Source organism: Chrysemys picta, chromosome 9, assembly GCF_011386835.1.
Source record: "Chrysemys picta bellii isolate R12L10 chromosome 9, ASM1138683v2, whole genome shotgun sequence".
In the NCBI taxonomy this organism is placed as follows: domain Eukaryota; kingdom Metazoa; phylum Chordata; order Testudines; family Emydidae; genus Chrysemys; species Chrysemys picta.
This window is the reverse complement of record NC_088799.1, coordinates 75,678,187-75,700,129: the sequence shown is the minus strand read 5'-3', so window position 1 is coordinate 75,700,129 and position 21,943 is coordinate 75,678,187. Positions and strand designations below refer to the sequence as shown.

The following is a 21,943-nucleotide window of genomic DNA, read 5'->3' as shown; positions in this document are numbered from 1 at the left end:
ATGTAAGATATAATTGGAAAGGTTATGATTTACTGAATGTGATTATGCAATTTGTATGCATATACCATTTTGGTTTCTAAAGTTAGGAATATTAACTACGTAACAATTACAATTGTGTGTGTGTACTTGGGGGGGAACACCCACCAGACAATAGACAATCCTCCTGAATGACCCATTTAAGAAGAACAATAGAACTCTGAAGATACTAATCTCTCTCTTTCCTGAGTGTCATGGGACATAGCTGTGACACTACCAGGTCAGGTGGTCCTGTCACCTGATCCAAAATACTACCTTGGACACTGCTGGAACTTTTCCTCTATAGGCATATGGGAATCAAACAAAGGATTCCCGCCTTAGCTAAATCCTTTTCAAGGCTGGGGAGGGGGTTATAACATGTAGGGTAATAAATTACTTCTTGAAACCAGTCTGTTTAAGAACTTAAGTTTAGTATGTGTGTTTTGTTTTATTAGCTCAGTAATCTGCTTTGTCCTGTTTGCTATCCCTTATAATCACTTAAAATCTGCCTTTTATAGTTAATAATTTTGTTTTGTTTATTATTAAACCCAGTTTGTGAAATTTCTAACTGGGGGAGGTAAGAAGTTGTGCATATCTCTCTTCACTTTGAGGGAGAGGGCGAATTTTTATGAGCTTGTGCTGTGCAAATCTTTTTATACAGCGCAAGACAGTATTATTTTGGGTTTATTCTCCAAAAGGCACGTGCACATGAGTGCTGGGTGAATCATCACACAGAGATGATTTCAGTCTGTGTCTGCAGCTGGGTGTGGCCCTATCTGTGTAGTGTGCTGCAAGAGGCCGGAGAGCCTAATTCAGCAAACAGGGGGAGGGAATCCAGGCTGGTGGAGCAGGAGGGGCTCAGTGAAACCCCAGTACATCAGGTGGGAAGGGTGGGGGTCTAACCTGTCAAGCAGGGTAATGTGCACAGCTTATTGCTTTGAAACACTGGTGTAGATTTTAAGTGAGTTTTAAGTGTGCTGGCTGGAGAACAGACAAAGTGGTTACAAGTTTGTTATTTTCTGTTTGCTTATTTTGGGTATGGGAAATAGGGGCAGAAAAGTCAATAACTGAATGAAAGTGAAGCTACCAAAAAGTTGGAGCTCTTCAGATTGCAAGTAGAAGAAAATGAAAAAATGCATAAGAGACAGGTGGAATTAAAACAGATGGAAATTGAAGCAGAAGCAACCAGGCAGAAGTTAGCTCACAAGAGAGCCATGGAACTGAGACAGCTAGAGGCTGAGGAATCCCGAGAACAGATAAAGCTGGAGGCTGACAAAGAACGGGAAGCAGAAAATGCCAGACAGGAAGTAGAAAATACCAGACAAAAGACAGCACATCAGAGAGCCCTGGAACTGAAAGACAAAGAACTGGAGGAAAAAGAAAAAGAGGGAAAGCATCAACTGGCTATAATGGAGTGGAAGAGACAGATCCCTACACCAGAGAGCTCCACCTCTCCAAAAATCCATAAGTGGGAGCAGTTGTGGGCGAGACATCACCTGAGAAGGGCATACTGGGAACCGAGCTAATTCCCCAGACAGACAGCAGGAGGTGCCGCGGTGATGAGTCCAGCCCCATTACACCTCCATACAGCGAGTCTGGGGACATTGCTGAGTATTTCATCACCTTTGAGAGACTGTATGCTCCATGAGATTCCTGAGGATCAACAGATGACCACTTTGGTTGCAAAGTTGACTGGGAGAGGTCTGGATATATTCAATAAGATGCCAACTGGTGATGCTGCCGATTATGATAAATTTAAGGAATTGGTTTTAAAAATGTTTCAGATTACACCTGAAACTTAGAGTAAAATTTAGAAGATTTAAGGGAGAGGCTGGATGAAGTAATGTGATTTATGTGAACCAAATGAGAGATCTACTGGATAAGTGAGTAAGGTGAAAAGGTATTACAAGGTTTGAAGCAATGTTTGAAGTAATGATTTGGTTGCTCAGGAACAGTTCCTGAATATGTCTAATGATGATGTAAAACAGTGTTTATGGGATAAAAAGGTAGAGACGATCGAAGAACTTGCAACTTTTGCACATAAATTTGAACAATCCCAAGCACCTAGTAGGAATAAATCACAAGCAGAGGGTTTTAAGTTTAGTGGGAAGCAAGGTTCCCAATTTGCCCCTGGGAAGAAGGAGGGTGGATGGGAGGCTGGACGCTCACATCCCCAAGTTAACTCCTCCAGTCCTCATCCCAAATCTCCTGTAAAAGCAGAAGAGCCCAGAAGGTGCTATCATTGTAATTCCTGAGCACCTGAGGAATAAATGTCCTATGCTGAGTGAGAACAAGCAGCAGGTAACTCATGCAAATGCTGCTACCCAGAGCACAGAGGCACCTCAGGCAATTGCCACTTATCATACACGTTTTGTAAAGATTGCCACTGCACAGCCAGTTTGACTTAGTTGCTAAGTTTTGGAACTAGGGATTTTGTGGTGTAATAAATAAATAGCATTCCATCAGTTCAGTAATCTTTTCTTATTGCGGAGGATGGGGGAGGTTGATAAAATCAGATGCTGAAACACTGTCTCATTAATAAGAATTATGAAGATTCCCCTTCATGTTTATTTTTGACACTGGTACACACTGCGTACTAAGGAAGTTAATCAGACTGAAGCTATAGTCCACTTTTACTAACATTTTTACCACAAATCTAATGCATGTAGCTAGCAAATGATAGACTACTCCTTGATAACATTTTTTTCTAATTGCTTTTCTTAAATTCTTTCAATTTTGTAATTCTGTAGTACAAATAAAACTGAAGTGTGCATAATCCTCTTTAGAAAGTTCCCAATTTTCTTTGGAATTATATACAGTGATATGGTCTGTAATAGAACATATCTAAATACAGTACTTTTGATAAACCTGATGATCATACTTTCTTAATTCAAATAAGTCCCAAAATATTAAAGAAATGGATATATTCTATGATATCAAATAATGTAAGTTATTTCATATCTACTCATATTGAATCTAAAAACCTAATTTCTTTCAGATTACAAAAGAATAAAATGGCAGTCCTTCCAATGTTTAGATTATTGAGGCGGAATGGGATAACATCTGTATACAAATACAGTTTTGCCTCTGTCAATTGAAGAGAAATTTTTCAGTTTTCTCACAGTTTTTTGGGGAATTTTAATGCTTCTGCATGATCTTCACTATCATCATGTTTGTAGCCTGTGATAGGGCCTTCCATGGCTGGGCAGCCTAGTGGCTGGATCGTTGGATAGGAGCTGGAGGGTGGGACCTGCCCTCCTTTCCCTCAGGTCCTGGCTCAGAGTCCTGGGCCACTCACACCCCTAGACAGGGGTGTGGGATCTTGCTCCCAGCCGTGAGGGGGAGGCTAAGGACCTGTTGTCTGAGCTGCTCCCTATGTAAATCCTTCAATTTGGGGCATGGCCCTGCTAGTCCAGTTTCACCACAGTTGGGGCTTGGTGGTAGATTCCCCTTGGCAGGGGAAGACTTACTTGCTTCCAGTGGCTGCGTTGGCAGGCAGGTTGTATCTGTGCCTTCAGGCAGACACACCGAGAGCTCCTGCCTCTTCACCAGTCAGCCCCTAACTGAGCCAGGCTCCCTTCTTTTTTCCCCCTTCCAGGCCTGGCACTAGCTGCAGGTATAACGGGGTGGGGCTAGCTGAACCCATAGGTTTTCTTTAACCCCTGCTGTGCCTGGCAGCCACCTCTCTGCTCCTTCACATAGCCAGTTTTGCATAAATAGACTCTACATATGCATACTAGTAACTTTGTCCAGTACATTCAGGGTGTTCCTGTGAATTTAACTTAAGTTTGAAGTTTTGGTAAATGTCAACAAAAATAAATTATTATGCATTTGTGACCAAATAATCTTCCTTCTCTGAATCATATCAATTATCATTCCTGGTCCTGCAGTCCTTATTCAGGTGAAACTCCAACTGAAGTCAGTGGTTATTTTGCTTAAGTATGGACTGATGGATGAGGTCATAATTTATACTTAGCTCGCAAAGAAAATGAGATTAGTATCAGGTCATAAGTGTCTAAAGACAAACAATAAGAGTATTTTTCTAAAGCAAGACACCAATAAAATGTTTCTAAAGGAAAAGAAATATGACAAACCTCTCATATTTAATTACATAAGTAAGAACTTTATATTTACAGCCAGTGCAATATTATGATTTGGCGATTCAAGAACACAATTTTAAAATTACCAACACATTATTAGTAATGAACAAGGGGAAATGAGATTTCAGTTACTTGCAATAAATAATAGGTTTTGTCAAGAAAAGCAAGTATCTCACAAATTATAAACATGCCTTTTGTTGAATGAACTTATATTGCTGGGTATTATAGTGGAGAAAATGTTAAAGAACTGTTCATTGTTTAAAAATAACTTCCTGTATGTTCTTGAGGTCAGTTGTTTGGGATGGCAAATCACATAAATTAGATGTCTGTAGGCAGTTTTAACATTTGCATCTGATGTTTGTGAAAAGTGGTCTGCATTTTTATTCCTAATTCTAAATGTCCCACCTTTTTTCATTTAATAACAATAATAATTAGTGTTTTAATAGGTAGTTTTTCATATCGTCACAGGTTTATAAATAAATTAATTCTCACAACACCCCTGTAAGTCTGAAATTAAATTGGTCATTGTCCTTATTGTATACCTGAGAAAGCGGTGATTCAGCTAAATTACGTGGTTTGCTGAGGACCACATAGAAGTCAGTGACAGATCCTGTATTAGAACAAAAGCATTCCGACTCACGAGTCTTTGCTTAAACCATTAGACCATTTTATCTCACTTCTACATTGCTTTCTTTTTATGGTAGCAATGACTTTTCCCTTATTTTATATCCCTTTTCATATGCTGTACCATCAAAATACTCACAAATTCAATGAGTTAGAAATGTATTGTTGAATATTGTTCTCATGTAAGTAGTTTAATATACTTCTTTCCTATCTTCATGTAACTTACACAAAAATCAACGTTATTGTAATACATATACAAGAGGTGTAAGATTGGACAAATGACCAAGGAGGAGTATAAAAATATTGCTCAGGCATGCAGGAGTGAAATCAGGAAGGCCAAATCACACTTGGAGTTGCAGCTAGCAAGAGATGTTAAGAGTAACAAGAAGGGTTTCTTCAGGTATGTTAGCAACAAGAAGAAAGTCAAGGAAAGTGTGGGCTCCTTACTGAATGAGGGAGGCAACCTAGTGACAGAGGATGTGGAAAAAGCTAATGTACTCAATGATTCTTTTGCCTCTGTCTTCACAAACAAGGTCAGCTCCCAGACTGCTGCACTGGGCAGCACAGTATGGGGAGAAGGTGACCAGCCCTCTGTGGAGAAAGAAGTGGTTCGGGACTATTTAGAAAAACTGGATGAGCACAGGTCCATGGGGCCGGATGCGCTGCATCTGAGGGTGTTAAAGGAGTCGGCAGATGTGATTGCAGAGCCATTGGCCATTATCTTTGAAAACCCATGGCGATCGGGGGAGGTCCCAGATGACTGGAAAAAGCTAATGTCATGCCCATCTTTAAAAAAGGGAAGAAGGAGGATCCGGGGAACTACAGGCCAGTCAGCCTCACCTCAGTCCCTGGAAAAATCATGGAGCAGGTCCTCAAGGAATCAATTCTGAAGCACTCGGAGGACAGGAAAGTGATCAGGAACAGTCAGCATGGATTCACCAAGGGCAAGTCATGCCTGACTAACCTAATTGCCTTCTATGAGGAGATAACTGGGTCTGTGGATGAGGGGAAAGCAGTGGATGTGTTATTCCTTGACTTTAGCAAAGCTTTTGATAGAGTCTCCCACAGTATTCTTGCCAGCAAGTTAAAGAAGTATGGGCTGGATGAATGGACTATAAGGTGGATAGAAAGCTGGCTAGATCATTGGGCTCAACGGGTAGTGATCAACGGCTCCGTATCTAGTTGGCAGCCGGTTTCAAGCGGAGTGCCCCAAGGGTCGGTTCTGGGGCCGGTTTTGTTCAATATCTTCATTAATGATCTGGAGGATGGCGTGGACTGCACCCTCAGCAAGTTTGCAGATGACACTAAACTGGGAGGAGTGGTAGATATACTGGAGGGTAGGGATAGGATACAGAGGGACCTAGACAAATTAGAGGATTGGGCCAAAAGAAACCTGAGGAGGTTCAACAAGGACAAGTGGAGAGTCCTGCACTTAGGATGGAAGAATCCCATTCACTGTTACAGACTAGGGACCGAATGGCTAGGAAGCAGTTCTGCAGAAAAGGACCTAGGGGTTACAGAGGACGAGAAGCTGGATTTGAGTCAACAGTGTGCCCTTGTTGCCAAGAAGGCTAATGGCATTTTGGGTTGTATAAGTAGGGGCATTGCCAGCAGATCGAGGGACGTGATCATTCCGCTCTATTTGACATTGGTGAGGCCTCATCTGGAGTACTGTGTCCAGTTTTGGGCCCCACACTACAAGAAGGATGTGGAAAAATTGGAAAGAGTGCAGCGGAGGGCAACAAAAATGATTAGGGGGCTGGAGCACATGACTTATGAGGAGAGGCTGAGGGAACTGGGATTGTTTAGTCTGCAGAAGAGAAGAATGAGGGGGGATTTGATAGCTGCTTTCAACTACCTGAAAGGGGATTCCAAAGAGGATGGATCTAGACTGTTCTCAGTAGTACCTGATGACAGAACAAGGAGTAATGGTCTCAAGTTGCAGTGGGGGAGGTTTAGGTTGGATATTAGGAAAAACTTTTTCACTAGGAGGGTGGTGAAGCACTGGAATGGGTTACCTAGGGAGGCGGTGGAATCTCCTTCCTTAGAGGTTTTTAAGGTCAGGCTTGACAAAGCCCTGGCTGGGATGATTTAGTGGGGAATTGGTCCTGCTTTGAGCAGGGGGTTGGACTAGATGACCTCCTGAGGTCCCTTCCAACCCTGATATTCTATGATTCTATATATTGTTCATGAATGTTTGTCTCTTATGAGAAGCCCTTGAAGGGTGATCTTGTCACATGGCTAATAATTTTATCCTTGGTTGATTAACTGTATCAGCTTCAAGTTGTGCCATTTAAAAGGGGGCAGCATTGATTCCAAAAAGCATGTAATCTCACTGTATAAGGAAACTGTTATCTTTTAGACAGATGTTAAGTCTTTGTTGATTAAGGAAATATTTGAGGCTGCAGCCTGATTGTTCTCAATTTCTATTATAAACACATTTTTAATATTTCTGAATGAGAGAATGCTTTTTTAGTTATCAAGAGAAATCTGGCATAGAAAACACTGATGTTCATATTAGGCCTTGTCTACACTACGAGAGTAGTTCGATTTTACTTGCATCGAATTTTTGGAATCGATATTGCAAAGTCGAACGTGTGTGTCCACACTAAGGACAGTAATTCGACTTTGTGCGTCCACACTAACGGTGAAAGCGTCGACATTCGGTGGTGCGCTGTGGTCAGCTATCCCACAGTTCCCGCAGTCCCCTCTGCCCATTGGAATTCTGGGTGTAGCCGGCAATGCCTTCTGGGTAACAAAATGAGTCGAGGGTGCTTTTGGGTAACTGTCGTCATCCATCCATCACTCCCGCCCTCCCTCCCTGAAAGCGCCGGCGGGAAATCAGTTCGCGCACTTTTCCAGTCATTGACAGCGCGGACGCCACAGCACTGCGAGCATGGAGCACGCTGCGACCATCGCTGCAGTTGTGGCCGCTCTCAACGCCTCGCAGCTTATCATAAAGGTTTCCCTGAGGCAGATGCAGAAAAATCAGGCGAGGAGGCTACGGCACCGCGGTGATGTCCTGAAGTCTGAGAGTAGCACAGACCTCTCAGAAAGCAGGGGACCCAGCGCCGAGGACATCACGGTGGCAATGGGTCATGTTGATGCCGTGGAACGGCGATTCTGGGCACGGGAAACAAGCACTGAGTGGTGGGACCGCATAGTGCTGCAGGTCTGGGATGAATCCCAGTGGCTGCGAAACTTTCGCATGCGGAAGGGAACTTTCCTGGAACTTTGTGAGTTGCTGTCCCCTGCCCTGAAGCCCAGTGACACCCGCTTGCGAGCTGCACTGAGTGTACAGAAGCGAGTGGCCATAGCCCTCTGGAAGCTTGCAACGCCAGACAGCTACCGGTCAGTCGCGAACCAGTTTGGGGTGGGCAAATCTACCGTGGGGGGTTGTTGTGATGCAAGTAGCGAAGGCAATCGTTGATGTACTGCTGCCAAAGGTAGTGACCCTGGGAAACGTGGAGGCTATCATAGATGGCTTCGCAGCGATGGGATTCCCAAACTGCGGTGGGGCCATAGATGGAACTCACATCCCTATCCTGGCACCGGACCACCAGGCCACCCAGTACATTAACCGAAAGGGCTACTTTTCCATGGTGCTGCAAGCACTGGTGGACCACAGGGGACGTTTTACCAACATCTACGTGGGATGGCTGGGCAAGGTTCATGACGCTCGTGTTTTCAGGAACTCTGGTCTGTTTAGACGGCTGCAACAAGGTATTTACTTCCCGGACCACAAAATAACTGTTGGGGATGTGGAGATGCCTATAGTCATCCTCGGGGACCCAGCCTACCCGCTAATGCCCTGGCTCATGAAGCCCTATACTGGCGCCCTGGACACTGAAAAAGAACTCTTCAACTACCGGCTGAGCAAGTGCAGAATGGTGGTGGAGTGTGCTTTTGGCCGTCTCAAGGGGAGATGGAGAAGCTTACTGACTCGCTGTGATCTCAGCGAAACCAATATCCCCATTGTTATAGCAGCTTGCTGTGTGCTCCACAATCTCTGTGAGAGCAAGGGGGAGACCTTTATGGCGGGGTGGGAGGTTGAGGAAAATAGCCTGGCTGCTGATTACTCACAGCCAGACAGCCGGGCGATTAGAAGAGACCAGCGGGAAGCGCTGTGCATCCGGGAGGCTTTGAAAGCAAAGTTCCTGAGTGAGCAGGGTAACCTGTGACTTTAAAGTTTGTGTACTGAGAAGCTAAACCTGCCCCCGTTTCTTTACCCAGTTAATGTTGACTATCCTATCCAGTTACATACCCCCTTCACCCCCCCTTCCAACACACGTTTCGAAATAAAAATAGTTCTACTTTGTTAAAGCACACCGTTTTCTTTAATACTGTTTTCGCGGGAATTTTTTAAAACTGGGACGCAGACTGTGGTGCGGAGCGGGTGTAGTGTAGTGACGCGAATGCAGCTTCTAAACTCAAGGATTGACAGGCTCCGCTGTGGTGGGATGGTTGTTTCAACGGAGCCTGTCACCCCTCCTGATCGGGACTGTGTGTATGGGGGGTCTATGTGACTTTGTGGCAGGGGGAGGACGGTTACAGATCCCCTGCTGTGTGGCTCTGTGATCCTGCCTAAGGACCGCCACTTAAGATCTGTAACTGCCCTCCCCCACCACAAAGTCACAGAGCAACCCACCCCCCACCACATAACATGAAAACAACCTCCCAGACTAACCAGGGTAACTAGTCACTGCATCACTGCACTGTGTATGTGCCCTGCTGCTGTGCCTGCCCCTGACTATGTACCCTGCCAAAGGTGACTGTCCTGTCCAATTACCAAACCCCTTTCCCCTCCTCCTCCAAAAGAACATGATTGAAACAGTAGTTAACAGAAACGTATTTTTTATTATCAACTACACATGGCATTGGGAGGTGAAACTTGGACGGGGGCTTGTGTCAGGCAGGAAGGAAAGAACTTTTCAAATTTTGGGAAATGAGAGCCTTCTGCTACTAGAGCTCTCTGCAGGGGTGGAGTGAGACTTAGCAGGGACTCTGCCGCCTCTCCTTCTTTGCACTTTGGGTGAGGTGGGTATGGGACTTGGTGGCAGGGGAGGGCGGTTAGAGATGGACTGCAGCGGGGCTCTGTCCTCCTGCCTCCGTTCCTGCAGAACATCCACAAGGCGCCGGAGCGTGTCCGTTTGCTCCCTCAGTAGTCCAAGCAGCGTTTGAGTCGCCTGCTGGTCTTCCTGCCGCCACCTCTCCTCCCGATCCATGTTGGCTTGGTGCATTCGGGTCAAGTTCTCCCGCCACTGGGTCTGCTGTGCTGCCTGGGCTTGGGAACAGGCCATAAGCTCAGAGAACATGTCCTCCCGTGTCCTCTTCTTCCTACGCCTAATCCGCGCTAGCCTCTGGGAGTGTGATTCCAGGCTAGGTTGTGAGACAGTCGCAGATGGGGCTGTGGAAATGGGAAAAAGGGAGTGAATTCCTCAGAAAGATAAATGTAGTTGTGAACAAAGAACATAGTCTTTCTCTGTGAACAAGACCATGCACAGCACCTATCACATGCGCACTCAGCACAAGGTCGAATTCTCGGCCTTCGCATTCAGTGCCTGGGGTCTTGCACAGCACATTTGAGAAGCGGGGCAGCACAACGGAATTTCTGTTGCAGGCAGACATGGTAAGCCGTACACTTGTGGCAGTTTAAAACTTTTATATTACCACTGGCCTCATTTCACATTTAAAGCTATGTCAGTTCCTGCAGCCAGCAATCCGGCAAGCGGGAACTCTGCCCCTGTCCCACCCCCTCGCGGCTGTCCCCGGGAACGATCCCTTTCGGCTGCCCCTCTCCCACCTCCACCGCGTGGCTACAAACCAGCGGTTACAGTTCTGTAAAGGAACGGGAAAGCAGTCCCAACACTAACATTCCCCTACCTAATTTAAAGCAGGTCACCATGGGCGACATCACCCTAATGAGGATCTCTGAGAGCGACAGAGAGAGAATGCTCCGGGAAAGCCTCCAAAGACCAGGGCCGTATGCCGCCCTGCTGTGCAGAGCAATGATTCCCGAGTACTTGATAGTCTCGTGGCGCGGCAACGTGTCGTACTTCGGAGGACCCAATAAGGCCGCTCTCCCCAGGAACCTCATGCAACGGCTTTCACATTACCTCCAGGAGAGCTTCATCGAGATGTCCCAGGAGGATTACTGCTCTATCCCCGGACATATAGACCGCATTTTACTGTAGCTGCAGTAGCAGGGAATAAACAGTAGAGCGGCTTGTGCAGGACAATCACTGAAAACCGGACATTGCTAGATTTTTTTTCAAAACTTGCACTGCCCATGACTAAACCGTTAAGCACCTAGGGCACACTAATCATGAACAACCCATTCTTTTAATTGTTAATATTCCTGTTTTGTTAAAAATAAATGTTTAGATGTTTACAACACTTACTGGCTGATCCTTCCCCAGATTCTGTGTCCGGGGTAACGGCTGGGGACGCTTCGTAGGGGATCTCTGTAAGGGTGATGAAGAGATCCTGGCTGTCGGGGAAATCAGCGTTGTGAGCGCTGCCGACTGCCTTGCCCTCCTCATCTCCTTCCTCATCTTCCCCATCCCCTAACATGTCCGAGGAACCGGCCGTGGAGACTATCCCATCCTCAGAGTCCACGGTCACTGGTGGGGTAGTGGTGGCAGCCGCACCGAGGATGGAATGCAGTGCCTCGTAGAAACGGGATGTCTGGGGATGGGATCCGGAGCGTCCGTTTGCCTCTTTGGTCTTCTGGTAGCCTTGTCTCAGCTCCTTGATTTTCACGCGGCACTGCGTTGCATCCCGGCTGTATCCTCTCTCTGCCATGTCTTTAGAGATCTTCTCGTAGATCTTTGCATTCCTTCTTTTGGATCGCAGCTCGGAAAGCACGGACTCATCGCCCCACACAGCGATGAGATCCAAGACTTCCCGATCAGTCCATGCTGGGGCCCTCTTTCTATTCACAGACTGCACGGCCATCACTGCTGGAGAGCTCTGCATCGTTGCCAGTGCTGCTGTGCTCGCCACGATGTCCAGACAGGAAATGAGATTCAAACTGGCCAGACAGGAAAAGGAATTCCAATTCAAATTTTCCCGGGGCTTTTCCTGTGTGGCTGGTCAGAGCATCCGAGCTCGCACTGCTGTCCAGAGCGTCAACAGAGTGGTGCACTGTGGGATAGCTCCCGGAGCTATTAGCGTCGATTTCCATCCACACCTAGCCTAATTCGACATGGCCATGTCGAATTTGGCGCTACTCCCCTCGTCGGGGAGGAGTACAGAAGTCGAATTAAAGAGACCTCTATGTCGAACTAAATAGCATCGCAGTGTGGACGGGTGCAGGGTTAATTCGATGTAACGGCGCTAACTTCGACATAAACGCCTAGTGTAGACCAGGCCTTAGGGTTTTTTCTTCATCCGTTGTGATCTTGATGTTTCGTTGTTGCTGAAAATTGGCTGATTCATTCCATGTAACATGATCATTCTATATGCAGGCAAAAGGAAATGAATTACCCTTGATAGACTTCCTTCTGGAGAGTTCTATTTTAATCAAGTATCTTTACCTTCTCTCTAATTTTGTTCATTTTCTTCTTTTTGTATGATTCAAGTAAATACATTATAGAAATACAAAATCAGTGTATTTCAACCAGGATGGGGTTTGGGGAATTAGTCCCAAAATATGCTTTATCTAATGGTCTGGTTTTGAAAATACCAGATCCTCTTGTCAAATAAGGAGCAGCTCAGGGATAAAAGAGTAAATGTGTGTGCAAAATTGTAGCATGTTGTCAGGGTAATATCCCTTTATAGATTATATTATAGATGTTGTCAGAGTATATTCCTTTCTATATAAAAGCAAGAAGATAACAGAGATCAAAATTTGCTTCCATGACTCCAATAGTATGTACACCTAAACTAATACTTCAGAAATCAATCATATACTACAGTCTCATTTCAACTTTTAGCTTTCTGATTTGATAAGTACAGAATTTTCTTTCATAATTTGTCTGCATGAAATCATGAGCATCTTTCTGTTTTTATTTTAATACTGTCTTGTATTATCACCATGAATGTACAATGGATGTCACCATGGGAAATACTGTTGTTGGTTTCTGAAGTAATTATTACTTTGGCAGTAGGTGCACCAGCAATTGATCTGTCTATAGGTATGTCTACACTGCGGGATTAATCCGAATTTACAGAATTCGAATTTTGGAAACAGATTGTATAAAGTCGAATGTATGCGGCCACACTAAGCACATTAATTCAGCGGTGTGCGTCCATGTACCGGGGCTAGCGTCGATTTCCGGAGCGTTGCACTGTGGATAGTTATCCCATAGCTATCCCATAGTTCCCGCAGTCTCCCCCGCCAATTGGAATTCTGGGTTGAGATCCCAATGCCTGATGGAGCAAAAAACATTGTCGCAGGTTGTTCTGGGTACAGCCTCACCCCTCCCTCCATGAAAGCAACGGCAGACAACCGTTCCGCGCCTTTTTTCCTGGGTGAACACAGCAGACGCCATACCACGGCAAGCATAGAGCCCGCTCAGCTCAAGACAGCAGTCATGAACATTGTAAACACCTCATGCATTATCATGCAGTTTATGCTGAACCAGGACCAGAAAAACGAGGGAAGGAGGAGGCGGTGACGGCAGTGTGGCGACAAGAGTGATGAGGACGAGGACATGGACATGGACATGGACACAGACTTCTCTCAAACCGTGGGTCCCGGCGCTTTGGAGATCATGTTGTTGATGGGGCAGATTCTATCCATGGAACGCCGATTCTGGGCCTGGGAAACAAGCACAGACTGGTGGGACTGCATAGTGTTGCAGGTGTGGGACGATTCCCAGGGGCTGCGAAACTTTCGCATGTGTAAGGGCACTTTCATGGAACTTTGTGACTTGCTTTCCCCTTCCCTGAAGCACCAGAATACCAGGATGAGAGCAGCCCTCACAGTTGAGAAGCGAGTGGCAATAGCCCTGTGGAAGCTTGCAACGCCAGACAGCTACCAGTCAGTCGGACATCAATTTGGAGTGGGCAAATCTACTGTGGGGGCTGCTGTCATGCAAGTAGCCAAAGCAATCATTGAGCTGCTGCTACGAAAGGTAGTGACTCTGGGAAATGTGCAGGCCATAGTGGATGGCTTTGCTGCAATGGGATTCCCTAACTGTGGTGGGGCGATAGATGGAACCCAAATACCTATCTTGGCACCGGAGCACCAGGGTACCCAGTACATAAACCGCAAGGGTTAATTTTCAGTGGTGCTGCAAGCACTGGTGGATCACAGGGGACGTTTCACCAACATCAACGTGGGCTGGCCAGGAAGGGTTCATGACGCTCGCGTCTTCAGGAACACTACTCTGTTTAAACGGCTGCAGCAAGGGACTTACTTCCCAGACCAGAAAATCACCGTTGGGGATGTTGAAATGCCTATAGTTATCCTTGGGGACCCAGCCTACCCCTTAATGCCATGGCTCATGAAGCCATACACAGGCAGCCTGGACAGGAGTCAGGAGCTGTTCAACTACAGGCTGAGCAAGTGCAGAATGGTGGTGGAATGTGCATTTGGCCATTTAAAAGGTCGCTGGCGCACTTTATTGTCTCGCTCAGACCTCAGCCAAACCAATATCCCCATTGTTATTGCTGCTTGCTGTGTGCTCCACAGTCTCTGTGAGAGTAAGGGGGAGACCTTTATGGTGGGGTGGGAGGCTGAGGCAAATCGCCTGGCTGCTGATTATGTGCAGCCAGACACCAGGGTGATTAGAAGAGCACACCAGGAAGCACGGTGCATCAGAGAAGCTTTGAAAATCAGTTTCATGACTGGCCAGGCTACCGTGTGAAAGTTCTGTTTGTTTCTCCTCGATGAAAACCCGCCCCCTTTATTGACTCATTCTCTGTAGGCAACCCACCCTCCCCCTTCGATCACAGCTTGCTTTCAAAGGATTCATGTATTCTTTATTAATTGATTATAAAAAGAGGGAGAGAACTGAGCAGGTAGCCTGGGTGGGGTTTGGGAGGAGGATCGGAGGGAAGGAAAAGGCCACTAAAAAAAGGTTAAAATAATGACAGTCTTTTGCTTGGGCTGTCCACTGGGGTGGAATGGGAGGGTGTACGGAGCCTCCCCCCCACGTTCTTACACGTCTGGGTGAGGAGGCTATGGAACATGGTGAGGGAGGAGGGGGGGTTATACAGGGGCTGCAGTGGCAGTCTGTGATCCTGCTGCCGTTCCTGAAGCTCCACCAGATGCCGGAGCATGTGTGTTTGCTCACACAGCAGCCCCAGCATTGCATCCTGCCTCCTCTGATCTTCCTGCTGCCACCTCTCAGCGCCAAACCTCCCCACCACCACCCCCCGCAGTTGGCTTACTACAGGGAAGGATTTCTTTTCAGCCACAGGCAAACAGCCCAGTAGAAAAGGCCACCTCTGTCACCTTAATTAAATTCCCGTATTTCAACCAGGTTACCATGAGCGATATCACTCTCCTGAGGATTACACAGCGAGATAAAGAACGGATGTTGCTTGAATGCCAGCAAACACCGGGACCATATGCTGCCAGGCTTTGTCATGCAATGATACCAGATTACTTGCTACTAGCATGGTGTGGTCAAGTGTCCTACCATGGAGGACGGAATAAGGCTGCACTGCCCAGAAACCTTCTGCAAAAACTTTTGGAGTACCTCCAGGAGAGCTTCATGGAGATGTCCCTGGAGGATTTCCGCTCCATCCCCAGACACATTAACAGACTTTTCCAGTAGCTGTACTGGCCACGAATGCATCCCAAGTCCTCAGGGCAAATTAATCATTAAAAAACGCTTGCTTTTAAACCATGTTTTATATTTTAAAAGGTAAACTCACCTGAGGTCCCTTCCATGGGGTCATGGTCTTGGGTACTGGCTTGGGATGGTACTTCAGTCAGGCTGAGAAAAAGATCCTGGCTGTTGGGGAGAACTGAGTGCTGTGTGCTCTCCGCAAGCTCGTCCTCCTCCTCCTCCTCCTCCTCCTCTTCCCCATCCGCAGAATCCTCAGGTGGGGCTGATGAGATTACCCCTGCCTCGGAATCCACGGTCAGAGGTGGGGTAGTGGTGGCGGCCCCCCCCTAGAATTGCATGCAGCTCAGCGTAGAAGCGGCATGTCTGCGGCTCTGACCCAGAGTGACTGTTTGCCTCCTTTGTTTTCTGATAGGCTTGTCTGAGCTCCTTGACTTTCACGCAGCACTGCTCTGAGTCCCTATTGTGGCCTCTCTCCATCATGTCCTTGGAGATTTTTTCAAAAGTTTTGCATTTCGTCTTTTCGAACGAAGTTCTGCTAGCACTGAATCCTCTCCCCATATAGCGATCAGATCCAGTACCTCCCGTATGGTCCATGCTGGTGCTCTTTTTCGATTATCGGCCGGCATGGTTACCTGTGCTGATGAGCTCTCTGTGGTCACCTGTACTCTCCTGTGCTGGACAAACAGGAAATGAAATTCAAATGTTTGCGGGGCTTTTCCTGTCTACCTGGCCAGTGCATCCGAGTTCAGATTGCTGTCCAGAGCGGTCACAATGGTACACTGTGGGATAGCTCCCGGAGGCCAATACCATCAAATTGCGGCCACGCTAACCCTAATTCGAAATGACAATATCGATTTCGGCGCTACTCCACTCATCGGGGAGGAGTACAGAAATCGATTTTAAGAGCCCTTTATTTCGAAAGAAATGGCTTCATTGTGTGGACAGGTGCAGGGTTAATTTGATTTAACGCTGCTAAATTCGAATTAAACTCATAGTGTAGACCAGGCCTTTGAGCCAGTTGTGTGGGGCCATAAAGGGATGCAAATGCCTAGAAACAAGCAGAGGGGGCATCAGAACCAATGTAGTATGTTCCCCTCCCCGAAACCATGGAAGCTCTTCCACACCAGCACTGTGCAGTTAGGATTCAATGGATATTTGATTGCACTTGAAGGGGGGGAAACTTAGCAAGCCTTTGCTCTATACAGCATGCTCCTCTAAGTATCCAATGGAAATATGCGTAGAAAAGTCAGTGTTAATTAATTCTGCTATTTGCAGTATTAGCAGGTGTGCTTTGCGTTTGCTGCTCCACTTTGGTGACGTGATAGAGGGAACACTGGCATCCTGGCTCTTAACAGTGCTAGGCTGACACAGAGTGAGTTACAGAGAGAAGTACAGAGGGTCTGGTTCTACACATGGATTCTCCACGAGCTGTGGATTGAGATCAGATTTCTCCATGGCTCCTCGGACTCTGTGTACTTCAGTGACTGCATCCTCCATGTAACCTCATTACTCTGATGAACGTATGAGTCAGGTTTTTCTCAGCTTGAAAACCATAGGTTTTTACACTACTACTTCTCTTCCCTCTGTTTTTTCCCCATTATAAGAGAATATAGGCCACAGCATTTACCACTGGAGTGTGCTTTACATATTCTTCTTCCTTGTCTATTATTTTATTAGATGGATGAACCGTCTGGGTCTTGCAGCCATTGGTTATACACCTGATGACAAGAATATTCGGCCAGATGAAGGTAAGGCTTCTGTGATTTTAATCAAAATTGACTTAGAGAGGTCTGATAAGAAAGAGAGGCTCCAAAAATGTTTCTGTTAACTGAGTCATCTCATGATTTGGACATAAATCACAGGTATCTCACAATGAGTTGATTAACGTAGGCAGTATCTTTTAACTGTTTGTTTTCATAGATATGTGTAACCCCTTATAGGTCTCTGTTAGTGCCATCAGCTGTGCTAATCCTTAATGAGAGAGTGACATGGACATAGGGCAAGTTGCACTTTAAACCCCTTTTAGTCCCTCTTGAGTGCACTCTTCAGGTGACAGGCTTGGCTTCCTTCACCTCTCTCGGGGTGGAACCCCAAAGTCCAATCACCCTTGGACTGGATTTCTGGGTTGCAGCCCTGATTGCAAACTGTGTTAACATAACAGGCCCAAATGTACTTGGCACCTGCAAGAAATTTCCTCTTTAGGAGTCTGTGACCAGCAACTGATTAAAGAGAGTTAAAAAGTTGTATCAAAACAAACATTTTTTTGTTCACCCAAAGATACATAGTAAGAAGGTAAGAGGGATAAAACAACAAAATGCCTATATGCCTCATTCTTACATCACTTTATTCTTTTCTTGCAAGTGTTAGGTAAGATCACTCAACCCAGCCATCCCTACTCCTGGCTGGGAGTGATAGACGACAGGCCCTGCAGTATTCTCTGTGTGTGTCTCTCTCTCTGTCAGAGGCTCACCTCCAGCCACTGCTGCCACTCAACACCCCCTTCCTCCCCAGGCTGGGAACATTAGTGGTTTAGTATCCCCTTTGATCCCAGGTTTGGGCCTGAGAAGAATAAACCTTGCTCTCTGACAGTACCTTATTTTTGCCATTGTTTCATTTCCTGTTTGTTTCCCCCCTAACAGTCTTCTTTGAGTTAACTCCTCAAAATTAGGCAGGATAACATCAAGCCAATAAACTGAGATGCAAGTGCATATGATGTTCATTAAAAATAATACAGATAACTTCCTCATTCGCCACAGAGAAACAGGGTAGTAGCCCTGCCCCCAGGGCCGGCTGTGGCTTTTTTGCCACCCTAGGCAAAAAAGCCACCCGCCGCCCCCTCCCAGCGCGGCAGGGGAGGGCGCCGAGTCCGGCCGTGGGCCCGCAATCCCCGACCGGCTGGAGCGCCGGGGGGAGGGCGGCGTGCCCGCCGCGGCTCCGCTCTCCCCGGCGGCCAGAGCGCCGGGGGGAGGGCGCAGAGCCCGACTGGGGATCTCCGCTCTCCCCGGCGACCAGAGTGCCGGGAGCAGGGTGGAGAGCTCGACTGGGGCTCTCCGCTCTCCCCGGCGGCTAGAACGCCAGGGAGAGGGCGGAGAGCCCGGCTGGGGCTCTCCGCTCTCCCTGGCGGCCAGAACGCCGGGGGGAGGGCGGCGAGCCCGGCCGGGGCTCTCCACTCTCCCCGGCGGCCAGAGTGCCGGGGGAGGGCGGAGAGCCCCCGGCGGCCAGAGCGCCGGGGGGGAGGGCGGAGATCCCGCCGCGGCTCTCTGCTCTCCCCGACCGGCCGGAGTGCTGGGGGGAGGGCGGCGAGCCCGCTGCGGCTCCACTCTCCCCGGCGGCTGGAGCGCCACGGGGAGGGTGGCGAGCCCAGTCGCGGCCCCGCTCTTGGGCCGCAGCACCCCGCTGCACCACCCGCCTCCAGGCGCCGCCCCAAGCACATGCTTGGTGGGCTGGTGCCTGGAGCCAGCCCTGCCTGCCCCCCATTTCTCCACCAGCCAGCAGAGCAGATCACACACAGCTGGGGTGAGGAGAATGCACTCATTTAAAGAGAAAATAGTAAACAGGAGAGAAAAATGAACTGAGAAAAAGGGTACTTTGTTTTTACATTATGCAGTCCAGATACAGTCTTTTCTATCATCACATACAGATTATGATAAAATACCCAGATTATGATAAAATACCGATTTGGACAATAGAATGACTTGATGATTAACTGAATATTTTGATATTGCAGTTTGTAAATGCTTTTGTCTTCTGTGAAGGAATATGCAACTCCTTTCTGATTATTACTGTTGGGGAAGAGAATTCGACTATAAGCACAACACGGAATGCCTGATTTGATAGGCTACTTGTATACTCCTTGAGTGAGTTTTGAGGCATTGAGCTGAAAGCGAAGTGCCTTTCAACCATCCAGGAAGTATGTCCACGAAAGTCAGTGGGACTGAGGTTCCTAAGGTTATGCCTACACTGCAAAAGAAATCCCATGGCAGCAAGTCTCAGAGCCATGGTCAACTGACTTGGGCTTGTGGGACTCATGCTATGGGGCTAAAAATAGCAGTATAGACATTCCTGCTTGTGCTGGAGCCTGGGCTCGGACACCTGGCAAGGTAGGTGGGTCTCAGAGCCCAGGCTCCACCCCAGGCAAGAACGCCTACACTGCTATTTTTAGCTCTCTAGTTCAAGCCCCCAGAGCCAAAATCAGATGAACCAGGCTCTGTGACTCACTGCTGTGGGATTTTTTGCAATGTAGATGTGCCATAAATGACTAAGTACCAGATTTTCAAAAGTACTTAGGGGCTTGAAGATGCAGATTGGTAACTAGTGGGATTTTCAAAAGTGCCTGAGTGGGTTAGGCACTTAACTCCCTGTGAAATCAATGGACTTAGATGCTTAACCTGCTCGGGCTTTTTTGAAAATCCCACTAGGCACCTATCCATGTCTTAAGGCAATGGTCACCAACCGGTAGATTGTGATCGACTGGTTGATCCTGGAGCCTCTGACAGTCTATCACAATCTCCGGCTGCTAAAAGTCCGGTGGTGCAGCGGGGCTAAGGCAGGCTCCCTGCCTGCCGTGGCCTCGCACTGCTCCCAGAATTGGCCAGCACACTCCTGAGGCCCTGGCGGGGGGATGGAGTCTCCGTGCACCGCTCCTGCCTCAAGCACTTCCCCCACAGCTCCCATTGGCCAAGAACGGGGAACTGCGGCCAATGGGAGCTGCAGGGGCAGTGCCTGCAGAGACGGGCACCATGCAAAGACCCCGGCCGCCCCACCAGGGGCCACAGGTGCGTGATGGCCGCTTCCGGGAGCAGTGTTGGGCTGGGGCAGGCAGGGAGCCTGTGTTAGCCCTGCTGTGCCACTGCCTGAGGTAAGTGCCACCCGGGTGGGAGCCCACACTCCTCCCACACCCCAATCCCCAGCCCTGAGCCCCCTCCTGGAGCCAGCACCCCATGCCCCCTCCTGCACCCCACCACTCTGCCCTAGACCAGAGCCCCTTCCTGCACTCAAACTCCCTCCCAGAGCCCACACCCCCTCCTGCACCTCAACACTCTGCCCTAGCCTGGAGCCTCCTCCTGCACCAAAATTCCCTCCCAGAGCTTGCTTCCTTCACCCCCTCTTGCACCCCAACACCCTGCCCCAGGCTCATCCCAGAGCCCCCTCCTACATGCCAAACCCCTCACCCCCAACCCAGAGCCCGCACCCCTTCCTGCACCCCAGCCCCCCCTGCCCCAGCCCAGTGAAAGTGAGTGGGGGAGGGGAAGAGTGAATGACAGAGAGAGGGGGGATGGAGTGAGCGGGGCGGGGCCTCAGGAAAGAAGTGGGGTAGAGCCTGGGTTGCACTTAAATTCAAAAAGTGATCTTGTGCATAAAAAGTTTGGAGACCACTGTCTTAAGGCATCTAAATATCTTAGAAAATCCAGCCCTTAGACGCTTCAGAGACTGGGACTTACATCCTGTCTATATCAGAGAAAGTATCAATTATGCTTTGAAAATGTTGCCAATACTATCTTATGAGTAAATATTTCAATGAAACATAGAACATTTTGTTACCAGATTACTGGAGTGAAAGTGACCAGGATGATATTGATGGCTCTTTAACCCTGAAACAGGAAGGCCCTTCAACACGATGTGACACCTACCATCGAACACCCTCAGTAAGTCATGAATAATACATGCTGTATAAGGCCAAGAAATAAATGTCCATGCTTCTTTGATTAGTATTTTGCTTGTTTTGTAATGGCATCTAATTACATTATGAGCAGAACAGAGGTGGTTCTCAGCTGTAAACTCTGAGAATATTATCATTTCTAATGGCTAAGAGCTGGAGTGAATGTTCTGAAAATAAGAAATGGGAGCACATAGGAAGAAGAGACTACTGCCATTTTACTCTGCTGTGTTTACCTAGTGTGGTCAAGCCAATTTTTTCTTTAAAAAAGAAAAAAATCCAATACAAAAGGAATACATAGATTTTTTACTCCAGTATGAATAAAATGTCTTGTACTTGGGTCATCTCTATTACCTGAGAGTTTATACTGTATCTATAGTGTTCCATATTTACTGGAAATTAAGAGTTTTATATTATATTCATATAATAGTCATTATCTGGAGGAAAAATACTTTATTTATAAGAAACATATCTTTAAAGACAAGTTTCTTTCAAAATATAGCATTGTGTAAAATACCCATTGTATCTGCAATATTTTTCTTAAGTGCTTTAAAGCAAAAAATAGCTTATAAAAGTTGTTGTGTACAGTGTATGGGCAGGTTCTGATAGCCGATAAAAGCACTGCTGCTATACAGTACATGGGTAGGCTGTGATATTTAACTTTTGTTTCTAAGTGCAGATAGGACTGTTCTCTATTTTTCTTTCAGATTTTTCTTCAGCGTGAATGACACGATCCTCACACAACCAGAACCAAAGAAAGAATGACTGAGGCAACAGCATCACATGGGTGAAGTTCAGACTGA

At 47.2% G+C, this 21,943-nt stretch overlaps 2 protein-coding genes across 2 annotated transcripts in view; one reads left to right on the top strand and one right to left on the bottom strand.

Annotated features, from left to right (window-relative positions):
* LOC101942787 (connector enhancer of kinase suppressor of ras 2-like) overlaps positions 1-21,943 on the top strand; it is a 547,551-nt gene that overhangs the window by 512,936 nt on the left and 12,672 nt on the right. The window contains exons 20-21 of the mRNA XM_065556812.1: positions 17,162-17,232; positions 21,029-21,129. Of these exons, the coding sequence (XP_065412884.1) occupies positions 17,162-17,232; positions 21,029-21,129 (172 nt within the window). The remainder of the gene's footprint in view (positions 1-17,161; positions 17,233-21,028; positions 21,130-21,943) is intronic.
* On the bottom strand, positions 9,596-12,118 carry LOC135973530 (uncharacterized). The gene is made up of 2 exons (XM_065557234.1): positions 11,141-12,118; positions 9,596-10,146 (listed from the first exon to the last, which is right to left on the bottom strand). The coding sequence occupies exons 1-2, from the start codon at positions 11,715-11,717 to the stop codon at positions 9,671-9,673; spliced, it is 1,053 nt and encodes a 350-aa protein (XP_065413306.1). The 5' UTR covers positions 11,718-12,118; the 3' UTR covers positions 9,596-9,670.

What these genes read in the sequence shown, in the direction of transcription:
- LOC135973530 (XM_065557234.1), bottom strand. Translation starts at nt 11,717, where the DNA reads ATGCAGAGCTCTCCAGCAGTGATGGCCGTGCAGTCTGTGAATAGAAAG. An exon ending in ATCTGGGGAAGGATCAGCCA is followed by an intron (nt 10,147 to 11,140) that starts GTAAGTGTTGTA and finishes CCATTTCCACAG; the next exon opens with CCCCATCTGCGACTGTCTCA.